The sequence below is a fragment of the Mustela lutreola genome, chromosome 16, assembly GCF_030435805.1.
Source record: "Mustela lutreola isolate mMusLut2 chromosome 16, mMusLut2.pri, whole genome shotgun sequence".
In the NCBI taxonomy this organism is placed as follows: Eukaryota; Metazoa; Chordata; class Mammalia; order Carnivora; family Mustelidae; genus Mustela; species Mustela lutreola.
This window is the reverse complement of record NC_081305.1, coordinates 4,329,311-4,357,055: the sequence shown is the minus strand read 5'-3', so window position 1 is coordinate 4,357,055 and position 27,745 is coordinate 4,329,311. Positions and strand designations below refer to the sequence as shown.

The 27,745-nt window shown below is 51.3% G+C and overlaps 2 protein-coding genes across 2 annotated transcripts in view; one reads left to right on the top strand and one right to left on the bottom strand.

Annotated features, from left to right (window-relative positions):
- Positions 1 to 21: 21 nt before the first annotated feature.
- Positions 22 to 19,089, bottom strand: HSDL1 (hydroxysteroid dehydrogenase like 1). The gene is made up of 6 exons (XM_059150630.1): positions 18,967 to 19,089; positions 11,418 to 11,487; positions 7,675 to 7,900; positions 6,562 to 7,007; positions 6,111 to 6,338; positions 22 to 1,492 (listed from the first exon to the last, which is right to left on the bottom strand). The coding sequence occupies exons 3-6, from the start codon at positions 7,892 to 7,894 to the stop codon at positions 1,394 to 1,396; spliced, it is 993 nt and encodes a 330-aa protein (XP_059006613.1). The 5' UTR covers positions 7,895 to 7,900; positions 11,418 to 11,487; positions 18,967 to 19,089; the 3' UTR covers positions 22 to 1,393.
- A 100-nt stretch (positions 19,090 to 19,189) lies between these two features.
- Positions 19,190 to 27,745, top strand: part of DNAAF1 (dynein axonemal assembly factor 1) — a 21,520-nt gene continuing 12,964 nt past the window's right edge. Inside the window, exons 1-6 of the mRNA XM_059150629.1 lie at positions 19,190 to 19,453; positions 21,940 to 22,075; positions 22,552 to 22,643; positions 24,815 to 25,036; positions 25,159 to 25,325; positions 27,603 to 27,724. Coding sequence (XP_059006612.1) covers positions 19,330 to 19,453; positions 21,940 to 22,075; positions 22,552 to 22,643; positions 24,815 to 25,036; positions 25,159 to 25,325; positions 27,603 to 27,724 — 863 coding nt within the window. The 5' untranslated portion in view covers positions 19,190 to 19,329. The remainder of the gene's footprint in view (positions 19,454 to 21,939; positions 22,076 to 22,551; positions 22,644 to 24,814; positions 25,037 to 25,158; positions 25,326 to 27,602; positions 27,725 to 27,745) is intronic.

Below are 27,745 nucleotides of genomic sequence, written 5' to 3'. Positions count from 1 at the left end.
AGAAGAAGACAATTCCAACAATTCCTGATTTCAGCCAATTTACTAGTTTCTGCATCAGTGTCACAGTAATAAGCTCCAAATTCTTAACTTGCACACAGTGTCACATTAATATAGAGATTTGTCGTTGCTGAAGCACTAGAGAGTGGTCCCCAAAAATGTCTGGCTTTGTGAGGTCTGAGCCAAAAACATTTATTTCACAGTAGGTGTCAAAGCTAACCCCTATCGTGGGGGAGGGGGTTGCACACAACGATCACCCCAACAAAAGCGTTCACTGTAATGCGTAGATTTGTTACACAAGCCAATGAGTTTCTAACTTATTTTAACACATACATCATATCACACACATCATTTGTCCATATTTTAACCACTATTCCCTAAGTAACTGATGCTTACTCCCATAACTCTACTATAAGAGAATATTACATAGAAAAGTGTATGAAAACCAGATATAACAAGCTCTGAAGGGCTAAATTTCAGTTATAAAATGGGTCACAGGCTGAGAAACCACCACTTAACCACAACAATTATAAATCAAGAGATGACTAAGGGTCGACCATCGTAGGTTCGATTCTAAGGATGAATTAATTCCACAGGAGATTAAAAAAAAACAACCAACAGAATGTATAATATTACACACGGCAAACTTATAGCCCAAAATCGGGTAGGCATGTTTAGTATGAAGAGGAATAAGCTAGAAGAATTTCAAGACCCCGTAAGGTTCCACATTAAGCCACCTTAGCAAGACATCTTTTTTACAGTAACTGCCCCATAAATGAACTTGCCCAGATGTACAGAACATACACACACACAATTCCCTAGTGGAATATCACTTGAAGAGCAGCATTTTCATACACAGAGTCAAACAGAGCTATACAATAGGACACACGTGGATTTCTACTGCTAATTACTGCTAATTAGCGATCTTACTTATAAAATAACACTTTTAAATACTCTTTCCTGATGAACATTCAAAAAACAATACTGGAATTCATCTACAGAAATAAATTCCCGTAAACAACATTTGAAAGTTCGAGAGCTAACAAGTACTATGTATTTCAGTAACGGATTGCTGTAGCTCCTAGAACAACATAAATCACACAGCTTGGAGAGAGTGTAGAGGGAAAAAAAAAAGCATCACAATTTAGGTTCCCTCGATACGTTCCTGTGCCTCGGTCACTGTGTGCCCTGTGCCATCCACGTGATGCGGCCCTCGTGGTTTTTCCACAGCATTCTCTAAAAGTATTATGTGTGCTTTGCAAATGATGAGTCAACAGTATGCTACATAACCAGTAATAGAAGAAAATACTGAAGGTAAATTAAGCGTGTTCTTCCAAACGTCAGAATACTGCAGGTTCCCAGGAGGTGGCGAAACTTCCCAAACCATCAGGCAGTTTCACGCTTTGCAGGATAAGGCCTCCTTACGTAAAGAACGATTGAGAACATTTGCTCCCCACACCCAGAGCCACTCGGGCATATACTGTGCAAAAAGAAACTAAAAATGAAAGAGAAAAAGGTTAGAAGGTTAGAACCCAAAGCATAGACCTTAAGTGTCAATATATGACTCAATGCAATAAATGCCACCAAATTAAATACAAAAAAAGAAAAAAAAAATCCTCAGGTGCTCTTATACCAAGCACCTACTTTGGCCTAAGAACCTATGCTAGAATCCATGCGAGTACAAGAAACAGGACCGCCGCCCACCCCACGTCCCCGCCCCAATGAGAGGGACAGACAGGCGCAGCACTACAATCCCATCCTTACTTAAGTGGGTACCAGTAACATATCCACTTGGTTAAGAATGACAAAAACCACTCCGGGAATAAAAGGTAGGTGAAATGGATCAATGCATCCACGATCAGTACAGTGTGAGAAAACTGGGCTGTGAGGGGCACACTGGGCTGAAATTAGTCAAAAGCGCTGTGACAAAAAGAAATCAAAAACGCTGGGACACTGGGCTGCAGTCCTGAGACGTGATGGGGACAGCCTGGGCACACGGGGAGGCGGTCCTGCTGACCAAGCTCTACTCCAAGGCCTCTCTGCCAGGGCCCTTCCCCCACCCCCGCCCCCAGGGGAATATATGGCAACGTCCAGAAACGTTCCTGCTTATCACACGTGGGTGCTGCTGCTACTGGCATCCAGTGGGCAGAGGTTGGGAACGCTGCTGAACATTCTAGAGTGCCCAGGAGAGCGTCCCCACGAGGGATTATCCAACACCAAAGGCCAACAGCGCCGATGGGGGGAACCCTGTGCTGTGCTGACGGGTCTGTCCAAGACGGAGCGGAGCACAAGCTCTACTTGTATGGAAAGGAAGGGAGATGAATGGGAGGCCTGACTCAGTCATTACAGCGTACAACACTGGATCTTGGGGTTGTGAGTTCAAGCCCCAGAATGCACACAGAGCTTACTTTAAAAAAAAAAATCGGAAAGAAAGGGAGATGAACACGCCACTGACAAGTGCTAAAATGCTAGCCTTGAACAGAAATAAAATAACAGAGGTCACCCTGGACCCAGGGAAGCCGCACTGAACTGGACGAGGTCCCAGTATCAGGGACAGCCACAGCCGGCCACCGCAGGTTCCAGAGAAGCTCTGGCTGACCTCCTCAGAGACAGGAGCCCTGTATCTGCATCTGGCCAGGAGCCAGGGGAAACGTTCTGGGGACATGACTAACATCTCTCTGGACCTCGTTAAAGAGCCAGGATTTTGTGAGGGAAATACTGGGGTACCTTCCTTGGAGCTGCTGTTTTTTTTTTTGTTTTTTTTTTAAAGATTTATTTATTTATTTGACAGAGAGAGATTACAAGTAGGCAGAGAGGCAGGCAGAGAGAGAGAGGAGGAAGCAGGCTCCCTGCTGAGCAGAGAGCCCGATGTGGGACTCGATCCCAGGACCCTGAGATCATGACCTGAGCCGAAGGCAGCGGCTTAACCCACTGAGCCACCCAGGCGCCCTGGAGCTGCTGTTTTAAAGGGAAAGACTCTAAGTGTAAGGAGATAAAAGAAGTCAGCTTCGGGTCGCGTAGGAGCACCCTGGAAGTAGGGATGCACTCACCCTGGAAGGAGGGATGCACTCAAACGCAGAGGCACCTGCGACAGACTACAGAGCTGGACCGCCTCTTCCGAAAACACTGGTGCCCCTGCTGTCCTGGTTTTGCTTTCCACGGTTTCAGTTACCCACGGCCAAGGTCAACTGTGGTCCAGAAGCAGATGATCCTCCTGACCCAGCGCCCTGTCAACAGCCACCTAACGCGACGTCCCCTTACTCCCTGTCCTCACACAGGCATCTGATCATCTCACGTTCATCTCAACAAGAAGGCCACGAACTGTACAGGTATTTCCAGAGAGACCACATTCACGTAGCTTTGATTACAGGACACCGTTATGACTGCTCTATTTTATTACCAGGAATCGGTGTTAACCTCTCACTGTGCCTCACTGATAAACTAGACTTTATCACAGGTCTGCCCGAACAGGGAAAAACACAGTTTTTATAGGGTCCAACACTACCTACGGCTCCAGGCGGCCACTGGATGCCATGGAACATATCCCCGCTGATAAGGGGAAGACTACCATGCATTTATTCAGCATTTATTTAGTGGAGAAGCTATCAACAACCAGAAATCTGTTTGTTCTTAATTTCCGCTCAACACGGCCACTGTCTGTCACAGGGGACCAGCAGCAGGACACACCCTGCCAGGTTCCTACAGGGCTACGCCTGGAACCGCTGCTGGCACACCACTTCTGGCTGATCCTAATGGGGTCTTAGCACCCCAGGGAGCAGGATGGAAAGAGCTAATGGAAGAGGAGAGAACTGCATCCTCTAGGTACTGACAGATTAGAAACTAAAGGGCTGACTCATGCACTTGTTTAGAGGGGGAGCGAGTGAGAGCGGAGAGCGGAGGGCTGGGTCTTTGGCTCTGGAAGGCTCTGTGCGCGTTCAGAGACCTGACTCACCAGTCCAGGCCTGAGAAAGGAGCTGTGCTCCCCTGCGACAAAAGCCAACAGTAACTGACAGCCCCTGTGGGGACCCAGAGCCAGAAGAGGACGTCAGCGGCCGATACCACGGACAACCGGACGGAACTCTGCACTGGCAATGCTTCGGTGTCTCCCAGACACTGGGATGGGAAGGACGTAGGTAAGAAATGGGGGTGGGAAGGAAGGAAAAGATCCCCAAGAACTTGGGCTGGACGCTCAGCCAGAGTTATTCCGAAGGGGGAAACAAAGCTACAGTGCCGGGGTATGGTTTGAGGCTCCCTTCCTGGCTGGCCGCGGGTATGGGAACCTGGGCTGTGCAGGAGGGCCCGGACCTCAGCTGCTGGCCTGCCTCTCCCCTGAACCTGCATCCCCAGGGCCTTGTCAAGGCCAAGTAGCTCCCCTCACCTCTAAATGCCACATCGTCTTTCTCCAAGAGCAACACAGACACACTACATGGGAACAGATACGCCTCAAGCGGGTAGGAATTCAGAGCAGACTGCACGCCAGTCCAGAGCTCAGCTGCCCCCAACCCTCTTGCCTGTCCCTGTGGCTTTCTCTGTCTTCCTACACCAGGAACACAGCCCCTGGAGTTATAAGCAAGACTGGTCAAGTTGTCAAGTTAGTGGCTTATCAACCTAACACATAAGCATGTGTTTCTGGCCTCCACGTCAAGTAACCCAAACAGAAGGCCAGAGGCTCTTCCGCCAGCCTTACTCTGTGTTACAAAGCTGAAAACTCAGCCTCATGCAATTCTGAAAATGGGAAGAAAGGCTCCCAAAACAACACTGATAACAAGTTAACTATTAAAGCCAAGACATCCGACTGCTTTGTAGCTGCTTTAAGTGCAAAGCATTTTTTTCTGTTTTCTGCTCACAAATCGTTAAGACATCTCGCATAACACAGAGAAGATGCCATCGTCTAACTCCATGAATCCCAAGAAAGTACAAAAGGCCAACTCATACAGCTCCTGCGTGGGAACGGGGCTGCGCAGACATCCGTAAGGGCTGGGGCCCGGCAAGGAGTGAGGGCTCCCCCCCGACCGCTGAGCAAGCTCATCACAAAGAACCACTGACACAGACTGAGCACCGGCTCAGATCAGTAAAAGGCTGTGAAACCACTCTAGAGGCCATCCCCGCAGGGGCTCCCGAAAGGGTCAGGGCACAGCAGCAGCGCCCTGCTCTCCACCCCCGACACTCTCACTTCAAACCTCCTCGCTCTGCAAGCCCCCACCTCCCGGGAGTCAGCAGACGACAGCCCCTGCTCGCCACTGTGGCTTCCCTGCCGCCCCCTCCACGGTGCTCTGGGTCCTGCCCGCGCTGCCGGGAAGCACACCTTCTCTCCCCTGTCTTCAGGCCATTCTCCTGCGCATCCCCTTCCCGCCAGCACTTGCTCCCAGCCACGTCTCTGCTGCTGTCAACGGATTAACAAATACACCTGCTTCCTCCGTCCCAGTCCACCTGCCTGCCGCACCCCACAGCCTTATTTGCAGAGCCTGCGATTTCCAACTCACCTGCCCGCTGCAATCCACAGCTCCCTGAAGAGCTCCCAAAACTGCCTCCATACAAGACACTGAGCATTTTCCAGATCCTAGAGCCCACACAGGCCAGCTTTCCCTCTTTACTCAAGCCCTAACGTGGAAGACTGACCAGGATGAGCACAGACATTTCTTTACATGGTGTGTCTGGCACATCAAACTTCCTCCAGCAAACTCCTTATGGGCTAAACATTAACAGAGGAGTGAATAAATCAAGCTCCTTCTTACTAAAGAAACTTTCAGCCAAATATTTCGATAAAAGGAAAAACTAATTGCTGCTTTTCTTATCTATGGATGTGGTGATGGCAAATTTAATAATCTTTATGCAAAGAGCCCCCAGGAATCCTGAGTAATTTATACTCCTGCCACTTCCTAGACTAAAGCAGCATTCTTCCATCTCTACGGGGCCACACGAATCAAACTATCAGTAAGAGCAGCACGGAGAATTTCAGCGACTTCACCAGAACCACTATGAGTGTCAGGTTTAAGAATCAGAATGTGCAATTCCCCCGTTTCAGCAGCAGGCTCCAGTCGGATCGCCACGTATCATTCCGAAAGGTTGAGGCTGCATCAACCTAATTGTAAGAGTTGAGCGCATCCTGTTACCTGGATAGAATGGGACCAGTATCCTGTGGTCCTTTTCGAGATGCCAAGGGTAGAAACGGCATGGTGCGCGTACACTTTGGGCGAAGGCACCAGCCACGGGCACTTGTGCAGAAAGCTGCCAGGTGCAGTCACGTTGGTTGCCACATAGAATGGGATGAGACTCTGTACAAAGATGCCTTTGGAAGCATACTCATACTGCAGGGCTCTGCTGAAGTGGTCTAAATAAGCCTGTTGAGACAGAGCAGGGGCAAAGACTTAGTGGGCGGGGGTGTTTGGGGGGGGAACTTGGAAGAAAATTCAGAAGAAAACAGCCTTGCTTATTACCATGTCAGGTAAAAGTACAGCAGAAATAGACACGAGTTGGACACAAAAGGCTCCGCAAACTGGACCGAACCATATAAGCAATGTCCTCCTGCTTTATGACTTCGCTTTCCAATCGGGAATACATTACCTTAGAAGCAGAATACGCAGCCAGCTGGGGCGTCGGCTTGCAGCAGGAGCCGGAAGAGATGGTGACAACGGCACCCTTCTTTCTCTCCACCATCCCTGGTAACACCATATGGACCATCAAACTAGCTGCAGCAATATTTACATTGATGATGTCCCAGAGTTTGTCCTCGGAGACCTGAGTAAAATACTGGGGGTAGGGATAAAACACGCCTACGTTATTCACCAAGATGCCAATGTCTTTGTCTTTCAGAGCTTCTCGAATCGGGTCGTAGATCTCGCGGCCGCTGCTAAAGTCCGCAACTATGACCTCGGTTTCCACTTTGTAGGTGTCGGCTATGTCTTTCGCTACCGTCTGCAGCTTGTCTTGGCTGCGGCTGATCAAGATGATATTGAGGCCACGGCTTGCCAGTTCCTCTGCGTAGGCTCTTCCAATCCCATCAGTCGCACCTGCGATACAGGCCAGGGAAAGTGAGCGGGCTCATCTCATGCTGGGACCTTCAGAGCAAACCTTAAATCTCCTGTTTCTGGGTTTCAGCTGAGAAGGGGTCACACTAGAAATCAACCCAGTTCTCACACTGGTCACTGTGTCGGGTACAGTGTCGCATCCAAGTATCACCGACACCTTTAGTCAAACACTCTCGCAGACACCCTGACAAGCAGGGGAAGGGAGCTTCAGGTTCACCGAGCTGGGTAGGAGACACAGCAGGAAATGGTTTTCAAACTTGTATCTGGCTTACATGAGTGTTAGGGAGGTAATAACTCCCTATTATAATGATAATAATGATACATCAAAAGATGGGAAATAATGATAAATCAAAATGAAATTTAAAATAAGGGAGCGGACGGTGACAATTTCTAAGGACAATCTCAAAAGGGACCGAAGGTGGGCTGAGGCAGGACTGGGAACAGGAGGACAGAGCAAGAAGGACAAACATCGTTCCAAGAGGAGGGCGCTAAGAAACGGTGACCGGCATCATGACAGAGCTGTGTTCCCAAGAACACATCACGGTGAATTCAGTGACTCCTCAAATAAGGCAGCCCACTGAGAACGCAGCCTCAACAGGAGAGATGACTGTGCTCTGAAATCGGGCCAGGACCACATCTCCTTTCTTACCACTCACGACTGCCCATCTTCCGTACTGCTTGATCAGATCCGCTCTGCTCACCAGGCGCGGGATGAAATGCAGCCTGACCAGACTATAGAAATCACAGATGACCGTGATGCTTTTCCTAGCCGTGTACCAGGCTCCGACCAAGGCCAGAGCTTCCATGTAGCAATTGCAGGACCTGGCGATCTCCCTATACAAGAGGTAGAAGCTGTCCACGGCAGCCATGGCGGCCTGCACGGAAGAGGAAAGAGAGAGGTGCTCTTTTGTTCTTTGCTTGATTATGTCAGTGGAACACGCAGAGTCGGAATGAAGACAGACATCCAAGGATGTCAGAGCTTGTCAGTGAGGCACTCAAATAACGGAAGCGTTTCAAACGCACGTACCCCAGGGACCCGCTCAATGTAGAGTCTCGTTACCATCTGCAGCTCCGGAAGTCCTTTCCTCCCAAGGAGATCAGTCAACGTGTAACTACCAAGAGCTTTGAGATTCCTATGAAAATCCAGGCACTGTGGGGCATGTTGTAGATACAGAGATAAACACAATATGCTCTGTGCCCTAAAAAAGCTCCTCGCCCGGCAGTGACAGACACAGACTTCCAATTCCTGTAACAGCTCAGAGGTGTGTTTACGTGTCTGCTCCCCCGTCATCAGCCCTCAGAGGGCCGCCCGCCCACGCGGAGACAGAGCCGGAGGAGCAGCAGCACGAAGACGGCGCCTTGGCCAAAAAGAGCTCACGGTCCATTTGAGGTAAAAATTACCTATAGCGAACTTTCACATAAATTATATTAGATATACGTAATACGCATAAACGTTGATTTACAAAGAAATACAAAAAATTACCCAAAAAATTACCAAAAAATCCCAAGCTTGAGGAACTTTTTTTTTTTTTTTAATTCTATTTATTTCTTTGACAGAGACACAGCGAGAGAGGGAACACAAGCATGAGGAGTGGGAGAGGGAGAACCAGATTCCCCTGCTGAACAGGGAGCCCAATGTGGGGCTCGATCCCAGGACCCCGGGATCACGACCTGAGCTGAAGGCAGACACTTCATCGACTGAGCCCCCCAAGCACCCAAGGAATGGGTTTTCTGAAACAACAAGAAAGCGAGCACTCCTCAGTCTTACTGCTATCACGGGCACCCCATCTCTGCCCTGCGCCTTACAGCTAAGGAAAGAGTCCCGTACGACTCCTGTACGTACCCACGTGGCAAGCATTTACAAAGTCCTTACTACGTTGCATGGACCGTGACTGATGCAAAGGATTCCAATATGAGTTAAACTGCACCCAGGAGAACAGAAGGACACTTAAGAAACTATTTTAAATGCCGTATGAACGGCTTTATGTGTCCCTGTGGTGGGAGACTTGACCCTGCAGAGGCAAAGGCCTGGTGCCACCACGGCTGATGAACTTGGGTCCTAGCCCAGACCTGAGAACCACGGAGGCGGGATCCAGCTGCGTGCTGTCTCCGAGGGACGAGCAGCGAAGGGATCCCAAGAGCCTGCAGTTACATTACGGGGAGCTCTGATGCGCACGGACTCAAAGGTTTCCTTATTACACGAAGGCTCTGATACGCACGGACTCAAAGATTTCCTTATTACACGAAGGAAAAGTTGACTTTAATCCAAAATATGTATGTAACATTTATGGGAATGGCCGCTCTTCAAAGTCCCCTTGAAACAGAAAAAAAAAAAAAATCGTGAAGCTAAGAGAATTCCCAATGACAGCAGCAAAAATGGGCCTAAGATGAAGGAAGAATGAGGGAAGGCGCCGCCGAAGGGCGATGCAGGCCTGAAGAGGTTCTGCAGAGTGACAATGCGCGAAGCGGGAAAAAACCAACCAGCCACTGAAATGGAACACATTCTAAGAGCGGCAGCGTCCTGCGATAAAAGGCCTAAGATAATGGAAAACCTGTTGACCACAGAGAAGGGTATGTGAATGTATACATACACACAGGGGTAGATACATCAAAGTATAATCCAAATTACAAACCAAGAAAGGACACGTGGAATCAGGACAGAAAACTGGAGACAGGAGCAGACAGTAGGATTCCCAAATGCCCCACAACAAGGACACAATCTCTCAAGCCGGAAGGGGCACACGGCTACCATATTACTAACTGAACTGACGTCACATGACTTTAAAGGAGTGTTTTCCCCAAATGGCAGAGAGAACAACGGAAGCTGGGCCATCTCAGTTCCTGTCTGTACAGGCCATATCCTGGGGTTCTGCTCACAGAGACGTACCCCCACAAGAATGCCAAGACTGATCAGGAAAAGAAAACACTATAAACTTTATGAACGCCACAAGCCAAATCTGTAATAATTTAACAACAATTAAATGCTCCTTTGGGGGGCACCTGGGTGGCTCAGTGGGTTAAGGCCTCTGCCTTCGGCTCAGGTCATGATCCCAGGGTCCTGGGATCGAGCCCTGCATTGGTCTCTCTGCTCCATGAGGAGCCTGCTTCTCCCTCTCTCTCTACCTGCCTCTCTGTTTAGTTGTGATCTCTGTCTGTGAAATAAATAAATAAAATCTTTAAAAAAAAAAAATGCTCCTTTGGGGTAATTTGTCTTCAAGGACCATACTGGCTGAGATTTTCTGAGGTCTGAAGTTATCAGCATCAACGGAATGTGGGCTGAAGAGGCCCTTCCTGTCCTGACCAGTCTGCCCTAGAGAAGGCAACAACACCGGGAGGGCTGCTCCCAGACCCGCGCAAATACATTCCCAGTTAGCATCATGTCTCAAATACGTCCACTCTCTTCCCGCGGTGCAGGAATGCCCCTCCAAGCTTCCAGCCACTAGAGAGGAGGAGGAGTGTCGTGTGACCCTTGTCAAGGGCCCTTGCTCTGCAGCTCAGTACACAGCCAAGTCCCTGCGGAGGGAGCTGGCGGACTGGGCATGCCCTTGACCTGGCATGCCCCCAGCGTGCCTGCAATGGCAGCAGCCCTCAAACAAATGACCGAAACAGTAATTTCTTCCAAGAAAGGACATAAAAATGAAATCCCATGTTAAACCTTCCCTTTGAGGAGTTCCTGAAATAAATCCTTCAAAGTGTGCATGTGCCTTCTGCTGTTAACTAATCTAATACGAAGCCACAAGGAAAGTAAAAGCAAAAAAGTATAATATTTGTGGGTACTAGTCCTTTTCCAACACAGTGTAATAAAATTAGGGATAACGAAACAACAACAAAAAAATCTGGATTCTTAGAATATTCGATCTGTTCTCCTAATAACAGATGGGTGGGGGCACCTGGGTGGCTCAGTGGGTTAAGCCTTCGGCTCAGGTCGTGATGTCCGGGTCCTGGGACGGAGCCCTGCGTCGGGATCCTGCTCAGCGGGGAGCCTGCTTCTCCCTCTGCCTCTCCTCCCTGCTCCTACTCTCTCTCGGCCTCTCTCTCTCTCTAATAAATAAATAAATAAATCTTAAAAAAAAAATTATGGGTTGTATTTACGCTACTAAAACACTATTTTCAATGAAAATTTATACCCCACGTATGGAGATCTACGGGGCTGCCAGCGAAGCCGTACTTGTGGGGAAGGTAAGTGCAGGGTCCACAAGGTTCTCCCTAAACAGGAGCAGGTCAGACGCGGCCCACGGCACGGCCTCCTGCTGACGGGAAGCTGTGGAAAGGGCACTTCTTCCCCCTCAAACACAATTTTTCCCAAGAGTCTGAACGTTTGGAAGGAAAAACAATCAAAAGTGGCCTGACACACAGAAGATTCCTGATTCTTCTGCTGGGGTCCTTACCCACCTTGGTTTTCTCTGCCCTTCCCTCTGCCGGTTCTGGGTGTTCAAGAGGAAGCTGGCGTCTTCAGGCCGACCTGCGAACAAACACGACATGAAACAAAGTCCTTTCTTTCGCCCTCACACCTCGGCAGATAGCTTGATAGACACATGAGCCAAAGCTTTTCAAAATTAAGGAAACACAAATTTTTATGCCATGAATCCCCTGTGCAGACGGCAAAGCCCTTCCTCATAGCAGAAAAAGGAAGACACCGACGCGTCTGAAGGAAGCCTCGGCTGGAACGTGCCTGCTTTTCCCGCACCTTCTCTCTTAAGGAACAGTTCATCAAACGGAAGGAAACCAGTTCCAACAGCTGGGAGAGAGGTGGCGCTCTGCACAGACACTGGGAGCTCCGGACACAAAGCCCAGGAGCAGGTGGGGAGGGGGAGCAGACCCGGCCATCCTCACTCTCGGGCCGCCTCACACTCTCTCTCTCTCTCTCTTCCACGGCTCTGCCTGCAGGGCCCCTGGGCTCCCACAGGGGCTGCGGCCCCACAATGCCACCTTCCTGGCGGATTCCGGCTGGCCAAGGGAGCCCAGGCATCCCGCACTGTCTCATCAGCAGGCAGAGGTGGCGGGAAGACGAGTCCCTCCGTACGGGCAGCAGCCCCTTCTAGCACTTTCAGAATGCAGAAGAAAGGGACCTCTGGCCCCCCTTCCCCTTCCTCCCACCCTGGACGCTGCCTTCCACCACTCTGCTTCTGAAGCCCCCCCCCCAGCACGCTGAGCTGCTCCAGGGCTGAGGCCAAACCCTACTCCTCTCTGCTTCCAGCCCCTTCCACCACAGGTAGCCCACGGCAAGGCAGCCACTACATGAAGCCACACTACGGGACTCTAGTTCAGCTCTCAGCCTATGCACTTTCTCATTCGCCAACTGGCAAGGGGACCACCAAACTCCCCCTACAGAAAGAAAACCCCACATGCAAAACCCGCCAGCGAACCCCCACTCAGGTGCAACAGAAAGGTGCACCCACTTCAGAGACATGGAGAACAGTGGTCTCAAGGGCCTTGGACCTGGCAGGCCCTGGCTTTCTGGCTCCGCCAGTCACACTCCCCTCCAGCCGTCCTGTCACAGGGGGACCAGGACAATATTCAACAACGCAGTTCCCCCGCAGGCAAGCACCTTAAACACAGACTGTCACGGCTACCTCTGTTTTCCATCACGGAGAATCTGAGGGCTGCCAGTGTTCTAGGCCGGGTCTACAGCCTTGGGGGACAGCATGCCATCTCCTCACTCCCCAGACATGGCTCAAGATGCAGACCTGACTCACAGCCACCAAACTCACAGAAGACTGACATATTCAAACACCCCATTTACTTACAAACAATAACCTGTGTAGGCAGAATTCACCAAGATAAACAGCGCGACTCAGGGCACAGTGGCGAGGGCACTGCTGGGCTTCCAGACCCTCCTGAGCAGAGAGGAGCCAAGGGCACAGTCACTACAAAAGGACCAGCCCGCCAAGGAACGGTAACAAATTCAACAGACTCCCAGCACAGGAAGTGCACCCGAGGGTGCCAAGGCGGCTGGAAGGGAAGGCCAGATTGTGAAAGGTCTTTGTGCCAAACAGAAGCGTGTGGACTGACTCTCTGAGTTAAGTCCCTTTTGCCACAGCAGGAAGCCGATCGGGTTTGTCGTAAAAGGTGGCTGGCAGCAGAGGGGGCAGCTGTGCGGATGCGGGCAGGAAGTGAAGGGTCTGGGACCCTCTTCCTTCCAGAAGGGGACAAGGCAAGGCTGAACAGAGACCACATGGCTTTGTGAAGACTCGTGCTGCTTCTCAGACAGACCAGACCTTCTCCTACATACGTTCCCAGCCTGATGGACTGGAAGTGGAAAACGACAGGACAGCAGACCTTCCCGACATCCTGTCAGCCCTCTCCCCACCCTGAGTACATGATGGAAAATAATGTCTTCCTAATGAAAGAAGAAATCAAGACTTTCCCCAAAGCCATTAATAACCAGGAAATCTCACAGAAATCCAGGTTTAAAGGAGTTTATTACACACTTAAGCCCAGAACCCTACCAAGATACCTAGCTGCACTTACCCCGCTATGAGGGTTTGACTAGGCCACTTCTCGGCAGACAGGTACTAGCCTAGAACGAAGTGAAGCCCACTATTTAGAAAGCAGCACTGCACCACAGTAAAATCCCGGCCCCCACCCAATCTGCTTGTAGAAGTTATAAAGCTTTGTTTTCCTGCCACTACAGAAAACTCAGTCATCAGTGAACCCAGTAGGAGAAAAGCAGGTGGAGGAAGAGAGAGAGAGCTGTCCCCCAAATAGGAAAAGAGCAATTCCCTATTGTCTGCCAGGCAACATTCATCAGCGCTGACGCATCAAATACGTGAAGGTCGTCCAGGTATACTACGAACTTTGGGTGATGGTGATGTGTCCATGCAGGTTCCTCCCTGACTTAAAAAAAAAAAAAAAGGCACCATTCTGGTGAGTGACCTTGACAGTGGGGGAATGCCCCGCGTGTGCGGGATCAGGGGTCCGCGGGCCGTCTCTGTACCTTTCCCTCTGTTTTAAGGTAAACCTCAAATTGCTCCCAGAGGGTCCTAAAACAAACCCTAAAGGGTAACTGTGTAAGCACAAAAGTGTCATGGGATAATTACAGTCAAAACTCCAAGGGGCAAGTCTCACGTGAGGCAAACTCCTCACGTCTTCAGAGGATGGCTATGGGGGCGCCTGGCTGCTCAGTCCGTAGAACGGACGACTCTGGATCTCCCGGTCACACGTTCAAGCCCTAAGCTGGGTGTAGAAATAATAAAAGAAATAAAATTTTAAAACAGAACAGAACAAAGGCCTGCTGTGACATGTAACATTCTCCTGACCCAGAGCTGAGCGGGCTCAGCCCAGCAGTGACAAGAGCCGGCAAACCTCACATGAAACCTTCACGAAGCAAGAGTTCTGGGGCACAAGTAGGCTCCACCACGGACATCACCAAGTTACCTAAACAAATGCGGCCCGACGGCAAAAGGCCATCAGACAGGCGGGCCAGATGCTTTCACACTTTCATGGAAACCAGCTAGCATGATGGGAGAAGACAGAGAAGCCCCACCAAACAAAGGCAGCGTGGGGCACCCAAGGTGGCCCTGGGAGCTGGCCACGCCCTAATCCTCCACCTCACGAATGCCCCACCTTTGCCCCACCTTCCGTGGCAAAGAGGCCTTTGCAGATGTGATTAAGCTGAAGACCTTAAAAGGAGCAGCTGATCCTGGATGATCCGGGTGGGGGCCACGGTGACCACGCACGTGGCCTTGGAGGAAGGAGGCAGGTCAAAGTCGGGGGGATGCGGTCAAGAAGCAGAGGTCAAGGAGACAGGCAGGATTTCAAGACAGGAGGCTGCTGGACTTGATGGGGAGAGGGGTTACCCTCTAGAACGCAGGCACCTCTAGCATCTGGCAAAGGCAGGAAAGAGGTTCTCCCCAGAGCCTCTGGGAGTGACACAGCCTTGCTGACATCCTGGTGTTAGCCCGAGACGGATGCCAGACCTCCGACCTCCAGACCGGTGAGAAGTCTGCGGTAATCTGTTACAGCAACAATAGGAAACTAGGACGGACGATGGAAGACCAGGGAGACGGTCCGGCTCGTCTTCCGGACAGTACAGAGACAAGCTGCAAAGCCCGCACATCCCTTAAACCAAAAGCTTCTCGTGTTCGCAGGAGCCACAAACAGCCTCAGAGATTCCTATGATATTCCCCCCGAGCGGGGCAAGCCTGAGGTGGTCCTCCCCACCCCCATCCACAGCCGCCACTGTCCAGCTTTTCAAAAAGGCTCCAGGGCTGGGGGCTTATTTCTCGTTAAGGTTTTTCATAAAGATCTTACTTCTCTCACCTGGAGTCTGCATCTGTTTTGCTGTAGGCACTCAATCCTACACCAGCTCAACCCTCCACTCGGTGCCGGTGCTCACTGATAAGCGCCAGCGCCCGCCAGGCGTGGGGTGAAGGGGAGCCCTGCGCCGCTTCCCGCTCCTCCTTTGGCCACTGCACCGACACCCCGAGTTCCCATCTCCCGGTCTCCCCCACAAGGCCCTTCCCGCACCACTCTGGGTTCCGTTCGGCTGTTTCCCTTGTCTCTTGGTTCCCCACCCAGAGCACAAGCTTCTCAAGGGCAGGTGTATCCAAAACTAATTTTGCTGCCACTTGAAAAAACTGAAAAATATGCACAGAAGTTGTAAAACCTATTACACATACTTCAAAGAATAACCAAAGACCCGTGAGGCCACCCCACTCAGGAGCCCCCTAGCTTCTCCCCTGATCCCACCATCACCTTCTGGGCCCCCCAGGAGGGTTACCACCCTCCTCAATTCTGACCTCCCGGTTCCCTTGCCCTTAAAAAAAAAAAAAAAAAAAAAAAAGTTGTACGGTTACCCAGCAACTTTTCTGAAAGAAAAGTGTTCTGTTTTGTCTGGTTTGGAACTTTCTCTAAAGGAATCACAGCGTGAGTATTCTGGTGGCTTTTTTTTCACTCAGCGCTGTCTTCGAGACTTGTCCCTGTGATATACTTTCCCCGCGCACAACTGAGTCACGGGACAAACGTACCAGGATTCCCACGGCCATTCTATCGCTGATGGGCATTTGGGCTGGTGTTTTTCTGGCTTTTACCCTACAGTTAGGAACAGAGGTGCTGAACACACAGGTGCCCAAGTCCGTTGAAGGGACATACTGGAGTCACGCTGCCGGGCCACAGGGCCCCGCTGCATTCTGGCAGGCACTGCCCAAGCTGCTGGGCCAATCCCCACGGCACAGGCACAGTCAGCCAGCGTTAGTTCACAGTGTCCTCCCCAACTGGATGCACCAGTAGGTTCACCTTCGGCCCCCAGGGTGGCCTTGTAAGGGGGGGGTAACACTCTGGCTTTAACTTTCATTTCCTGATGACTGGTAAGGTTGACTGCATCCTTATGAAGCTTCTCTGCTATCTGTGAGCCTGTTCCTAGCTTTTGCCCTTACTTCTACTGTGTTGTCTCCCTTCTCCCTCTACGTTCTAGATACTGTCTCTCTGTTTGCTCGCCTTGTAGTGCTTTTGATGAACTAACACCTTGATTACACGACAGACAAACAGATCTATCTTTTTCCTGTATGCTTTGTGCTTTGTTGGGTTTCAGGTAAGAAATCCCCTCTTAGCCCCAGGACATAAAGGCATTTTCCATGATTGTTTTCTCGAATTTTTCACAATTTTGCTTTGCAGGTTTACGCTTTTAACCCTCCTGCGAGGGCTCGGTGGTGGTGTGAGGCTGGGATCGCCCCCACCATTAATATTCCTCCTCAGCAGCTGGTGTAAGTCTGTATAAAACATCTGTTTAAATAAATAGAAGCAAATACAGCTTTGGGTTCAAAGCTCAGATTTCACTCTTGAGGAGAAAGAAAAACGTAAGGAGCTTCTCAACCTGTGTCCGCACTCTCACAAAGTTCCTGCGGCGTGTCAGGACATTCTGGAGTTTCCTCCCCTTCCTTTGCCCACTTCCGGGCTACCACTAACCTGAACTCACGCGGAGCTCGGCAGAAAGGGCAGAAATGGGAGTTCTCATCCGAGATCCAATAAGCCTGGGTTTCAGGGCTCCATTTGGAATTTAAATAACAACGGCATCCATTCCTAGGTATCCACCCAAGATAGCTTACACAAAAAACTTGTAGAGCCTACCGCAGGCAGCTCTGTTCACAATAGATGACACAGGGGAATAACCCAAATGTCTATCAACAGGCAAATGGGTAAACAGAATGCGATCTGTCCGCATAATGGAGTATCAGACAGCAATAAAAAGACGGAAGTGGGGGCGTGCCGCTGAAACAGACCCGAAAACACCACACTCAGCGGAAGACCAAACACCGTCTGATCCAATCTATATGAACGGTTCAGATCAGGCAAATCCAGGGACAGAGAGTAGAACAGGGTGGCCAGAGCAAAGGCACAGCGGGAACGGGGAGTGACTGCTAACGGGGGTAGGATATTTTTCGAGGATGCTGGGAATGTTCTGGAATTAAACGGTGGGGGCTGTGGCACATAGTGAATGCACTGCTGTGAAGAGCACACTTTTAAAATGGCTAAGGGGATGAATTTTACGTCCTACGAATTTTCTGCCAATTTTTAAAATCGACTTAAAAAATACTGATTTGTTGAACTCTCTGCTCCTAGAATATTACTGTAGTGACTAAACCACAGACTCTGAAAATAGACTTCCTGGAGTCGGATCAAGGCTCTCCCCCTCCCAAGAGCTGTGCTGGATGAAGCTGAAGTTACTTCACCTCCGCGTTTTCCTCACGTTACCCGATGTTACCGAAACACGGAGATAAGAGGTCCAGCCTAAGATTTTAAGAATTAAACGAAGTCATACACGTAAAGCAGAGAACAGTCCCCAAACTAAAATGCTCAGTAAACCTTAGCTATTAGCTCCTCTAACTCCAGTGTTCAAGGTGAGCTAGCACCGGTCAGGGTTAGAACTCAGAGCTGGCTTTAAGCAAAGGGCTGGGTTTTGTTTGTTTGTTTTTCTTTCTTTCTTTTTTTCTTTTTCTTTTTTTTTTTAAAGATTTATTTGAGAGAGAGCAAGAGAGAGCACGACCAGGGGAAGCAGCAAAGGGGAGGGAGAAGCAGGCTGTCTGCCTGATCCCAGGACCCCCAAATCATGACCAGATCTGCAGGCAGCCAATTGAACCGACTGAAACACCCAGATGCCCCTAAGCAAAAAGCTCTGTCCCTCACACCTCACTGTTCTCTCAAACCTTAGGGGGCTGAGTTACAGTCACCCATTTACAGATGGGGAAACTGAGGCCGGCAGAGATGCAAGTGACATACCCAGGCCCCCAAGGGAATTCGGATCGAGGTCTACGGAAGTCCAGAGGCCTGGCTAGCCGCCCCATTGTGAGACCCCCGCGGCGGGATTCCTGCGGGCATCACCGCCAGGGCTCCAGGGCTTGCTTGGGTCCGCCGGGCTGCACGTTCCTCTGAAGCAGGGGCGGCTTCATGCATCTCCCAAGCCTTCCTCTCCCCGGCAGCCGGCAGCGCCCAGCAAACCCCAGCAAACCGCCGCGCTTCCTTCCAGAGCGCCCTGATTGCGAATTACTCCTAATTCAGAACAAAGACGACCACAAATGCCACTCCAACCATGTCCCCCAGAAAGGAGCACGGACAAAGGGGTGAGCCTCGGAGCCCCGCTGGGAGCCCCGGGCTGGGGTCCGCGGCCAGAGGGGCCGCGCTCGGGTGGGTGGGGTCCCGGGTCCGCCGCGTCCTGGGGGAGGGGGCGGACCCAGGACCGAGGGTCCTCCGGGGGTGCGACTCCGGGATGGAGCCGGGAAGGGGCGCCGTGGGGCTGGGGGGCGAGTCTGGAAGGAGGGGTGTCGAGGCGGGGGTCCGAGGGGACGGAGAGACGAAGGGGGTCCGGGGTGCCGATGGCGCCGAGGGGTACGGTCCCGGGGGGCGTGGCGGGGCGCACCGGGAGGCACGGGCCGAGGGACAGCAAGTGGGGCCGGGCCCCCGGGCCGGGCGCGGGGAGGCGCGGGGTGAGGTGGGGGCGTGGTACCTGCAGAGGCGGCGCAGTCTCGGAGCCGGTCCCGCCAGAGCCGCGCGGCCACCGCCCCCGTCCCCAGCAACACCCCCGTCACCACCGCCGCCGCCGCCGCAGTTGCCGCGGGCCGCGCCCCCACGTGACCCGCGCACGCGCCGGGGGGCGGGGCCGTTGCGTGGCCCGCCCCTGGCGTCCCGACGTGTCGCCCCCCCCCCCCCAGTGCGCGTGCGCGGCGGTTGCCGTGGAGACCAGACAAGCGTTGGGCTGCCAACGACTCGGGCGCTAGTGGTCGGCGGGGAAGGAAAGCAGAGCTCCCCGACCCGGCCGGGGGCGGTCGCGACCCAGCGGAACCGGGTGTCCGGTGTATCCGGAGGAAGCATGCACCCCGAGGCCTCGGAGCCCGTGGTGGACGGGCCGGCGGAGCAGGGCGGCGCGCAGGAGCCAGGCGTGGAGGAGTCGGCGGGAGACCACGGGGACGCGGGCCCGCGGGGCCGCAAGGAAGGTGCAGACCGCCGGCCCGAGGGAGCCGAGGGGGGCGGTGGGCTGACCCAGCGCCACCCCTACCCTTGCCGGCCGGCGGTAACGGTAGTCATGACAGCAGGAGCGCCCGCACCTCCCGAGCCGCGCTCCCGCCCCCCGCGGTGCGCGCTCCTCCCCCACTTCGTGCGGCGAAGACACCGAGACCCGCAGGGGTCCCGCAGGGGTCCCGGAGCTTGCTCCAAAGACGTCCCCCTCCTGCGGTCCACGGTAGAACGGACCCCGCTGGACAGTCCGACCCGGAGCGCCGGCCCTTCCCAGCACGCCCGTCTCCCCGTGGTCACACACACCGGTGGCGTGTTTTCAATGTATCCCTCCATTGCTATCACCCTGTAAGAGCAAAGGTGCTGGGGCAGGACGTCCTGGCTGGGTCCGCAGAGCCCGGTCCAGTGCCTGACCCACCGTGGAGCGGGAACGAGGAGCTGGTGGTTCCGGGGTCACTGGGTGACTCCTCACCAGTCTCCCAGACACACTTCAGCCTCTGCTCCCACTTTGGGGCCCTAAAGGAAATTGTTTAACGACTAGATAAGCTACTTGATCTGTGTTTCACTTTTTTAAAAGATTTTGTTTGACAGAGATCACAAGCAGGCAGAGAGGGAAGCAGGCTCCCTACTGAATAGAGAGACCGATGCCGGGCTCGATCCCAGGACTCTGGGATCACGACCTGAGCCGAAGGCAGAGGCTTTAACCCACTGAGCCACCCAGGCACCCTGTGTTTCATTTTTTGAACCAGCTCAACAAACACGGAGCTTTAACTGTCCAGGCACGCCCTGTATGGGGAGCCCTGTAGCTCTCTGGAAAGAGCAGGCTTTGGAGCCACTCCCGCTGGATCCAGGTTACAGCTCCACAACTTGCCAGCTTTATGGCTGTCACCCCAAAGTTTAACCTCTCTGCCCGTGGCCTACTTGTCCATAGGCAGGGATCATTACAGTTAGGCTTCCGGGTTACAGTGGGCCATTAAGCAAGGCTAGTTCTCCTATTCAGATAATCATGATGTATATTGAGTCCCTCTTCCTAATTTATTCCACAGACACTTATCTGGTGCCTCTTGTGGCTGGGCATTGTGTGCGGTGGGAAATGGAAGAGTGTAAGACACACTCCCACACGCAGAGCATTTAGTCTGGTTCAATAGACCACAGGAACACAGCGCCCAGCAGCCAGCGGCTCTTAGAAATTAAGTGCATTTGAACTGGCTGATTTTGATTGACCTTTAAACAAAATTAAGTGACTTTGAATGTGCTCTTTCTCTTTTTACCAGAGATATTTTCACCACTTTTGTTTCTTTTCCCGTGGCTTTTCTTTTGCGCGCTTTTCAAAAGGAAGAGGGAACGTTTATCACTAAGAATTGAAAAGGATGAACATTTTATCATTTTAAGTCTTTTCTTTTTAGATTTTATTTATTTATTTATTTGACAGACAAGGATCACAGGTAGACAGAGAGGCAGGCAGAGAGAGAGGAGGAAGCATGCTCCCTGCTGAGTAGGGAGCCCCAGGCGGGGCTCCATCCCAGGACCCTGGGGTCATGACCTAAGCCAACGGCAGAGGCTCAACCCACTGAGCCACCCAGGGACCCCAAGTCATATTTTTAAATTGAAGAAATAAGACATTTCAGATAAAGTTGGTGCTCCTTTTGCCCTCCTTCCCCCCGATTCTCAGTCCCATTCCCTTTTCTCTTCCCTTTGGAATTTTGTGTGGATTCTTTAAATCATCTATATCTCTCTCTCATTCATATATATATATATATATATATATATATATATAATATGTCCTTCAACAATACATAATGCATTGGTTTATATGTTTTTAACTTACATAAATGGCCCCCTGTGCTTATTATGAAACTTGCTTTATCATCTCATACATGTTTCTGAGAATTTCTGCCATTTATTAATGTAGCTCTGATACATTCTTCTCCAAGGCAGAATCCTAACCCATTGTTTAACCATTCACAATGGGGAGACATTTGCACTGTTGACAGTCTTTGGCTGTTAAAAGGGATGCAATGATGAGTATCTTTGTACCCGTGTCCTTGTGCCCCTGTACCCGAGATTTAATTTTTTATATTGATTGATTGATTGATTGATCTATTTATTTGGTAGACAGCGAGAGAGGGAACACAAGCAGTGGGAATGGGAGAGGGAGAAGCAGGCCTCCCAGCAGAGCAGGGAGCCCAATGTGGGGCCCAATCCCAGGACTCTGGGACTACGACCCGAGCTGAAAGCAGGCGCTTAATGAATGAGCCACCCAGGTGCCCTCAAGTACCTGAGGGTTCAGAGAGGACCTGCCCAGAACTGACATTTCCACGGTCCTTGCCAATGCTTTACACGCTGTCACACGCTTCAAGGGTACTCCCGGTCCATACTAAAAGCAGACATTTATTAATCAAGTTGAAAATGGGCAAACTTTCTATACATCCCTTCATCTCTGTAGAGCAAATCTCTTCTTTTATAGAAATTAATGATCCGAAGGAAATATGTGTGGGTCCTTCTGCCACATCCTACCCAAGTGAGCAGAAACAGAGCGGTGACAGCAGGTCGGACAGTCGCTTCACACACCAGAGAGATGACAAGGAAGACTGTGGCCCCAGGTATGCTGTTGCCAATTACAGTACACATGTACCGAGGAAGGTAGGTAGTGTCATCACCTCTTTGTATAGACAAGGAAATTGAGGCTCCCAGAGATTAAACAGTTGCCCTAGTGTCTGAGAATCAGTATCAGAGTCAGAGCAGCTCTGCCTCTATGACACAGCTAACCACAATGTATTAAACTTTAATGCCAGCCCTGGAGAGAGAAACATCAGTAGTTCTTGATGACACTATTAAAAGTATTTTTATTAGAACATACATTGCAATTTTTAAGAATGCTGAAAGTAATGATATTGGATGAGGCCGTGAAAGGCATGCAAAAAAAGAATTTAAAATAGCTTATCGGGCCAAAAAAAAAAAAAAGTTATCAGTCATGCAGGCTATTTTGAAATTTAAGGAAGAAATGGGTGTGGTAGCGAAGTTTTGGAATATATTTCACAACAGACAAATTGCGATCAATTTCTTGTTCACTTAACAGAATGACTAAAAGTTTTCTGCAAAAACTCTGCAAGCAACACAAGCTTTATATCACCCCGGCACTGAATGATACACTATATTTACACTTTAAAGGTAAGGACCAGTAGAGGTATGTTGTGTCAGGGTGAAGACTCTAGAGGTATACAAAATTTCTTGCTGGGATCCTCTGGAGTTCTCAAAATCCACTGAAGTAGAAATTTCAGAGTTGAGTGAAGATTTGTAGAAAAGCAATCATCTTCCGTTGACATGTCTTCCCTGACTGGAGTTTATGAAGGGGGCCACCGACTCTGCAGATAGCAAGGAAGCATGTTGATATCCTTTATTGTTATTTTCTGAAGGACCTACACATATTTCAAGCCAGCAATCTAGTGCTGGACATTGGGCTTGGGGGGACGTGTCTTGAAAGAGGAGAGTAGTCGATGCCTCCCAGATCAGAGAAGCATGACCAGTGGCATCCAGGGGGACCCAGGCTTGGCGTGCGGGGTCACATGTAAACCTCATCTGGGGTTCGCAGACCCAGCTAATTCCAGCAAAGATGAAGAGGAGGGACAGCTTCCGCTGCCTCTGCGTGCAGGGTGGCCGACCTGCTCCCTAGGTCCTCTGTGTGGTCCTCATTCAGTCACTGCACGTTCACCGAGATCCTCTGTGCTCAGTGCTGGAGATCCGGAGACACAGATGGCCAAGATGCCTTGGGTGTCCTGGGGATGGGGCAGCCACTGTGAGACCCATGAAGGACACCAGCAGCACACACATTTTAAAGAAATGCAAGGAATGTAATGACTCCTAACTGGTCTCCTCACCTCCACGTGGCCCCCTCCGAAATTCTGCACCCAAAGTGGAGGTGTCACAGTGCCTGGAATGACAGCAGGGTGGACCCCAGGGGACCCGATATTTAACAGGTAGGAAGGAGAGGATCTCACGGGTCAAAGTGGGAAGAAGGTAGAAAACTAGGAAGGACATATGCCCATATAATCTCGCGCTGCCACAGACCAGATCGTCCCCAAGGCTAGTAACCTGAAACAAATGCATTATCTGGTACTGTTTCTGAGGACCGGGACCCGGGGAGTAGCTAGCTTAGCTGGGTCACTCTGGCTCACAAGGGATACTGTAGCTTTTTTTTTTTTTTTTAAGATTTTATTTATTTGACAGACAGAGATCACAGGTAGGCAGAGAGACAGGCAGAGAGAGAGAGGAGGAAGCAGGCTCCCCGCTGAGCAGACTCCATCCCAAAACTCTGAGATCATGACCTGAGCGGAAGGCAAAGGCTTAACCCACTGAGCCACCCAGGCGCCCCAATACTGTAACTTTTTAATTAAAACTTTTATAACTTTTCAAATAGCAGATGAATCCTGAATTACAGACTGACGGTGAGTTACCAAAGCAAAGAGCATTTGTTTTCCTAACCTTAAATTTGGCTCCTAAAACTGAAAAATAAAACAAAAACCACAGCTGGAGGGCACCTGGATTGCTCAGTGGTCAAGTGTCTGCCTTGGGGGCAGGTTGGTCGTGACCCCGGGAGTCCTGGGATCGAGCCCCAGCTGGGACTCCCCCAGGTCTGGATCCCTGCTCAGCAGGAATCCTGTTTCTCCCTCTCCTTCTGCCACTCCCCCTGCTTGTGCTTGCTCGCTCTCTCTGTCAAATAAATAAAATCTGAAAAATAAAAAGAGGGAAAGCCCCACAGTTTGTCCTCGCTTGGGTCTTAGCCAGACCCCGTGCTCATGGCATAGCCTCCCCGGGCTGCCTCTTTCCCGGGCTTGGCCCTGCTTTCCTTTGGTTCATTTGAGGCAGGTTGCCCCTCACCTCCAACCACTCCCAGCCGAGAAGGGAAAGCAGCCGCTGCGGCGCTAGGCTCCACCCGACGGAGCTGGCAATTCCAGCGGAAAGACTCCCTCTCTCCACTGGAGTCAGGGAAACCTCCCAGAGTTCATCCAAGTTGGCCTTGCTTGGCTAAGTGTGACCAGTGCAGAGAGATTGCTGTGACTCTGATTGACCGCCCAGGGAGCCATGGTGCGTGGTGTGTGTATATGGGCAGGGGGGCAGTATCAGCAGACCTGGGGGAGCCTGACCTGGGGCTCGATCCCAGGACTCCGGGGTCATGACCTACCTGAGCCCAAGGCAGGTCCCCAAAGAAAAGCAACAGTGGGGTCGCTAGAGGAAGGAGGTGTGGCTGGAGGGCTGGTAGTCAGCCAAGCACAAGAGTGACCCCGAGCCTCGCGTGCGTGTGCGTGGAGGAGCGAATCCGACGCCCCCCTCCTCCTCCCTAGGTTTTGATCGCATCGAGAACCTGGAGGAGTACACGGGGCTGCGCTGCCTCTGGCTGGAGTGCAACGGGATACAGAAGATCGAGAACCTGCACGCCCAGACCGAACTGCGCTGCCTCTTCTTGCAAGTGAATTTGCTGCATAAAATCGAGAACTTAGAACCTCTGCAGAAACTGGATGCTCTTAACCTGAGCAACAATTACATCAAGACCATTGAAAACCTCTGTAAGATGCCACGCGAGGGGTCTGGATGCCCTTGTGCCCACTGCTTTTCCCCGGGGGCCGGAGGGGGCTTCTGAAAGGTGTGTAGAGCCCCATTGCTCACTTCCGCTGACCTCGCCTTGCAGCCTGTCTGCCGGTCCTGAACACGCTGCAGATGGCCCACAATCACTTGGAGACCGTGGAAGACATTCAGCATCTAAAGGCGTGCTTGAAACTCTGCGTCCTTGACCTCTCCCACAATAAGCTGAGCGATCCGGACATCCTGAGCGTCCTGGAGAGCATGCCTGATTTGGTAAAATGTGCATTCCTTAGAGACCCGATCTCTAGAGCCTTCCACTCCCCTCCTCGCCTCCCTTTGGTCCTTCACCCCGCCTGTGCTCTTGGGGTCTTTAGCTGGAGTACCGCGCGTGCCAGATACTGTGTCATTCCGCTCACAGATCTCAGACCCATAAGCACTTCTTTTCCTGATGGGTCTCCCTCCCCTTAATCTGTCAAGGAATCCAGTTCCTTTCTCAGAACTCTGCCACACTCTGGATTTGGTTGATGGCCTCCCCGTGGCGTCCTGTAGCCTGGTCTGCTCAGACCTGTATTTCTCGGGCAATGCCCGCAGAGCCGAGGCATGTTCATTTCAGTGTTTCCTTGGGACGGGGGTCGCTGCGCCCCATCACAGGGCCTGTGAAGTCTGCTTGCCTCCCTCACTTGTAACTCGAACACAGCCAGATGGGGCTCCGGGGTCGCCCCCCTGCTGCAGCCAAGGTAGAGCCCCCTCCCTCCCTCTCCATTCTCGGAGCGTGAGCCATTCCTTCAGGAGCCACGCGGTGGCCATGGTCCAGCCCTCTTGTTCCTGTCTCATTTATTAGCTGGAGCGCTTCTTCCACGAGGAACTCCCTCGTCACCTAGTGGTTCCCCAATATATAGTTCATACAGAAAGGGCCATGATGAAGTTTTGGTTCTTTCTTTTCCATTCATGGATTTTCAGAGAAAGGAGCTGAGCCCTAGCAAACCACTAATGGTGACAAGGGATGGATCCTTCCGTGGGGTCATCATGAACTCGCAGGTTTATGTCTGCCATATTTGATAGGATGTAACCCTGGGTGTCATTTTAATTTTGGATATTTAGACAGTCCCATCTTCCGACCTGTGGCCAACCCCTGGCCTGTGGACCCCCTGATGGCTTCCTTGCTTTCCCGTGTGCCCGTATTGTCATGTGCTCTGGGGAACATATGAAAACTAGAACCCCAAAACCCCGAGTTCACTGTTTACCGATCAGAGTCCATACTATGTAAGGAAAAAATGAGTCCATTTTAAGAAAAATAGTAAGGAAATCATAGTTCAGGAACAACTTTCTAGTAGATCATCAAGCAGGACTAGTTAGAATTGCCAGCACACAACCATCAAATAAAGCTGTATCATAAAATACTTTTTTATTTTCTTTTCGTTTAACTGCTGTGATGAAGTACCAGAGACTGGGTGGCGCAAACAAATTTGTTTATTTATTTGGAGAAACTGTTATTTTGGAGAATTTTGGAGAAATTGTTTATTTGGAGAACTGTTATTGGAGAAATTTATTTCCTCCTGATTCTAGAGGGTGGAAGTGGTCCAGGATCACAGCGTCAGGGGGTGGGGGGGGGGGTAGTGGTTTCTCCCGAGGCCTCTCCTGATGTCCCAGGTCCTCCCACTGTCTCCTCTATGTGTCTGTGTCCCAGTCCCCCGTTCTAAGGACACCCATCAGGCTGGACTAGGGCCTACCCCAAGGACCGCATATAATCTGATTCACCCCTTTAAAGGCCCTTTTTTTTTTAAAAAAAATATTTTCTTTATTTATTTGAGGGAGAGACAGTGAGAGAGAGCATGAGAGGGAGAAGGTCAGAGGGAGAAGCCGACTCCCCACAGAGCTGGGAGCTGCATGTGGGACTCGACCCCGGGACTCCGGGATCATGACCCGAGCCAAAGGCAGTTGCTTAACCAACTGAGCCACCCAGGTGCCCGAAGGCCCTTTCTTCAAATGCAGCGACAGTCTGAGGTGTGGGGGTTAGAAATTGGTTTGAGGACAGGTGATGCCACACGGGTCCCAAAGACATCCAGCAGATGCGTGAGCCTGGCGAGCGGGCGCCCCCCATCCTTTCCCTACCCACGCTCCCCGTCCCGCCCCCACCCCCCACCCCCCGCCCACCCTGCTGCTGTGTACGCTCTCCTAAAATCGGTGCTGGCTGGGAAGGAGAGAAATCAATCAATCAGCCTGAGGTTACTGTCAGCAAAAGAGCTTGGGTGAGCAAAACAATGTCCTCGCTGAGTTGGACAGACCTTCGGATGTGTTTTCCAAGATTGTTCTGGAAGGACACTTGAGATCTCAGGTCTGGAGTTCAAATACAAGAAAGGGCTGCTCCATGATCAGGACGGGTCTGACGGCATGAAAGCAAGGACAACCTTCTGGCTTTCCTAATAAAGTCCTCAGGAGGGGACAGGGACTCAGATGTCGCATTTATGGATTCTCGGAGCGCAGCACATGTAAGCTCTTTGAATCCCACCCATGGTTTATTGATCAGTCTGCTTCTGCCTGTGCTTCCAGCGCGTCCTGAACTTGATGGGAAACCCCGTTATCAGGCACATCGCTAATTATCGAAAGACCGTCACTGTTCGACTAAAACATTTAACGTACCTGGATGACAGACCAGTTTTCCCCAAGGACAGGTAAGGAGGAGAGAAGCCTTT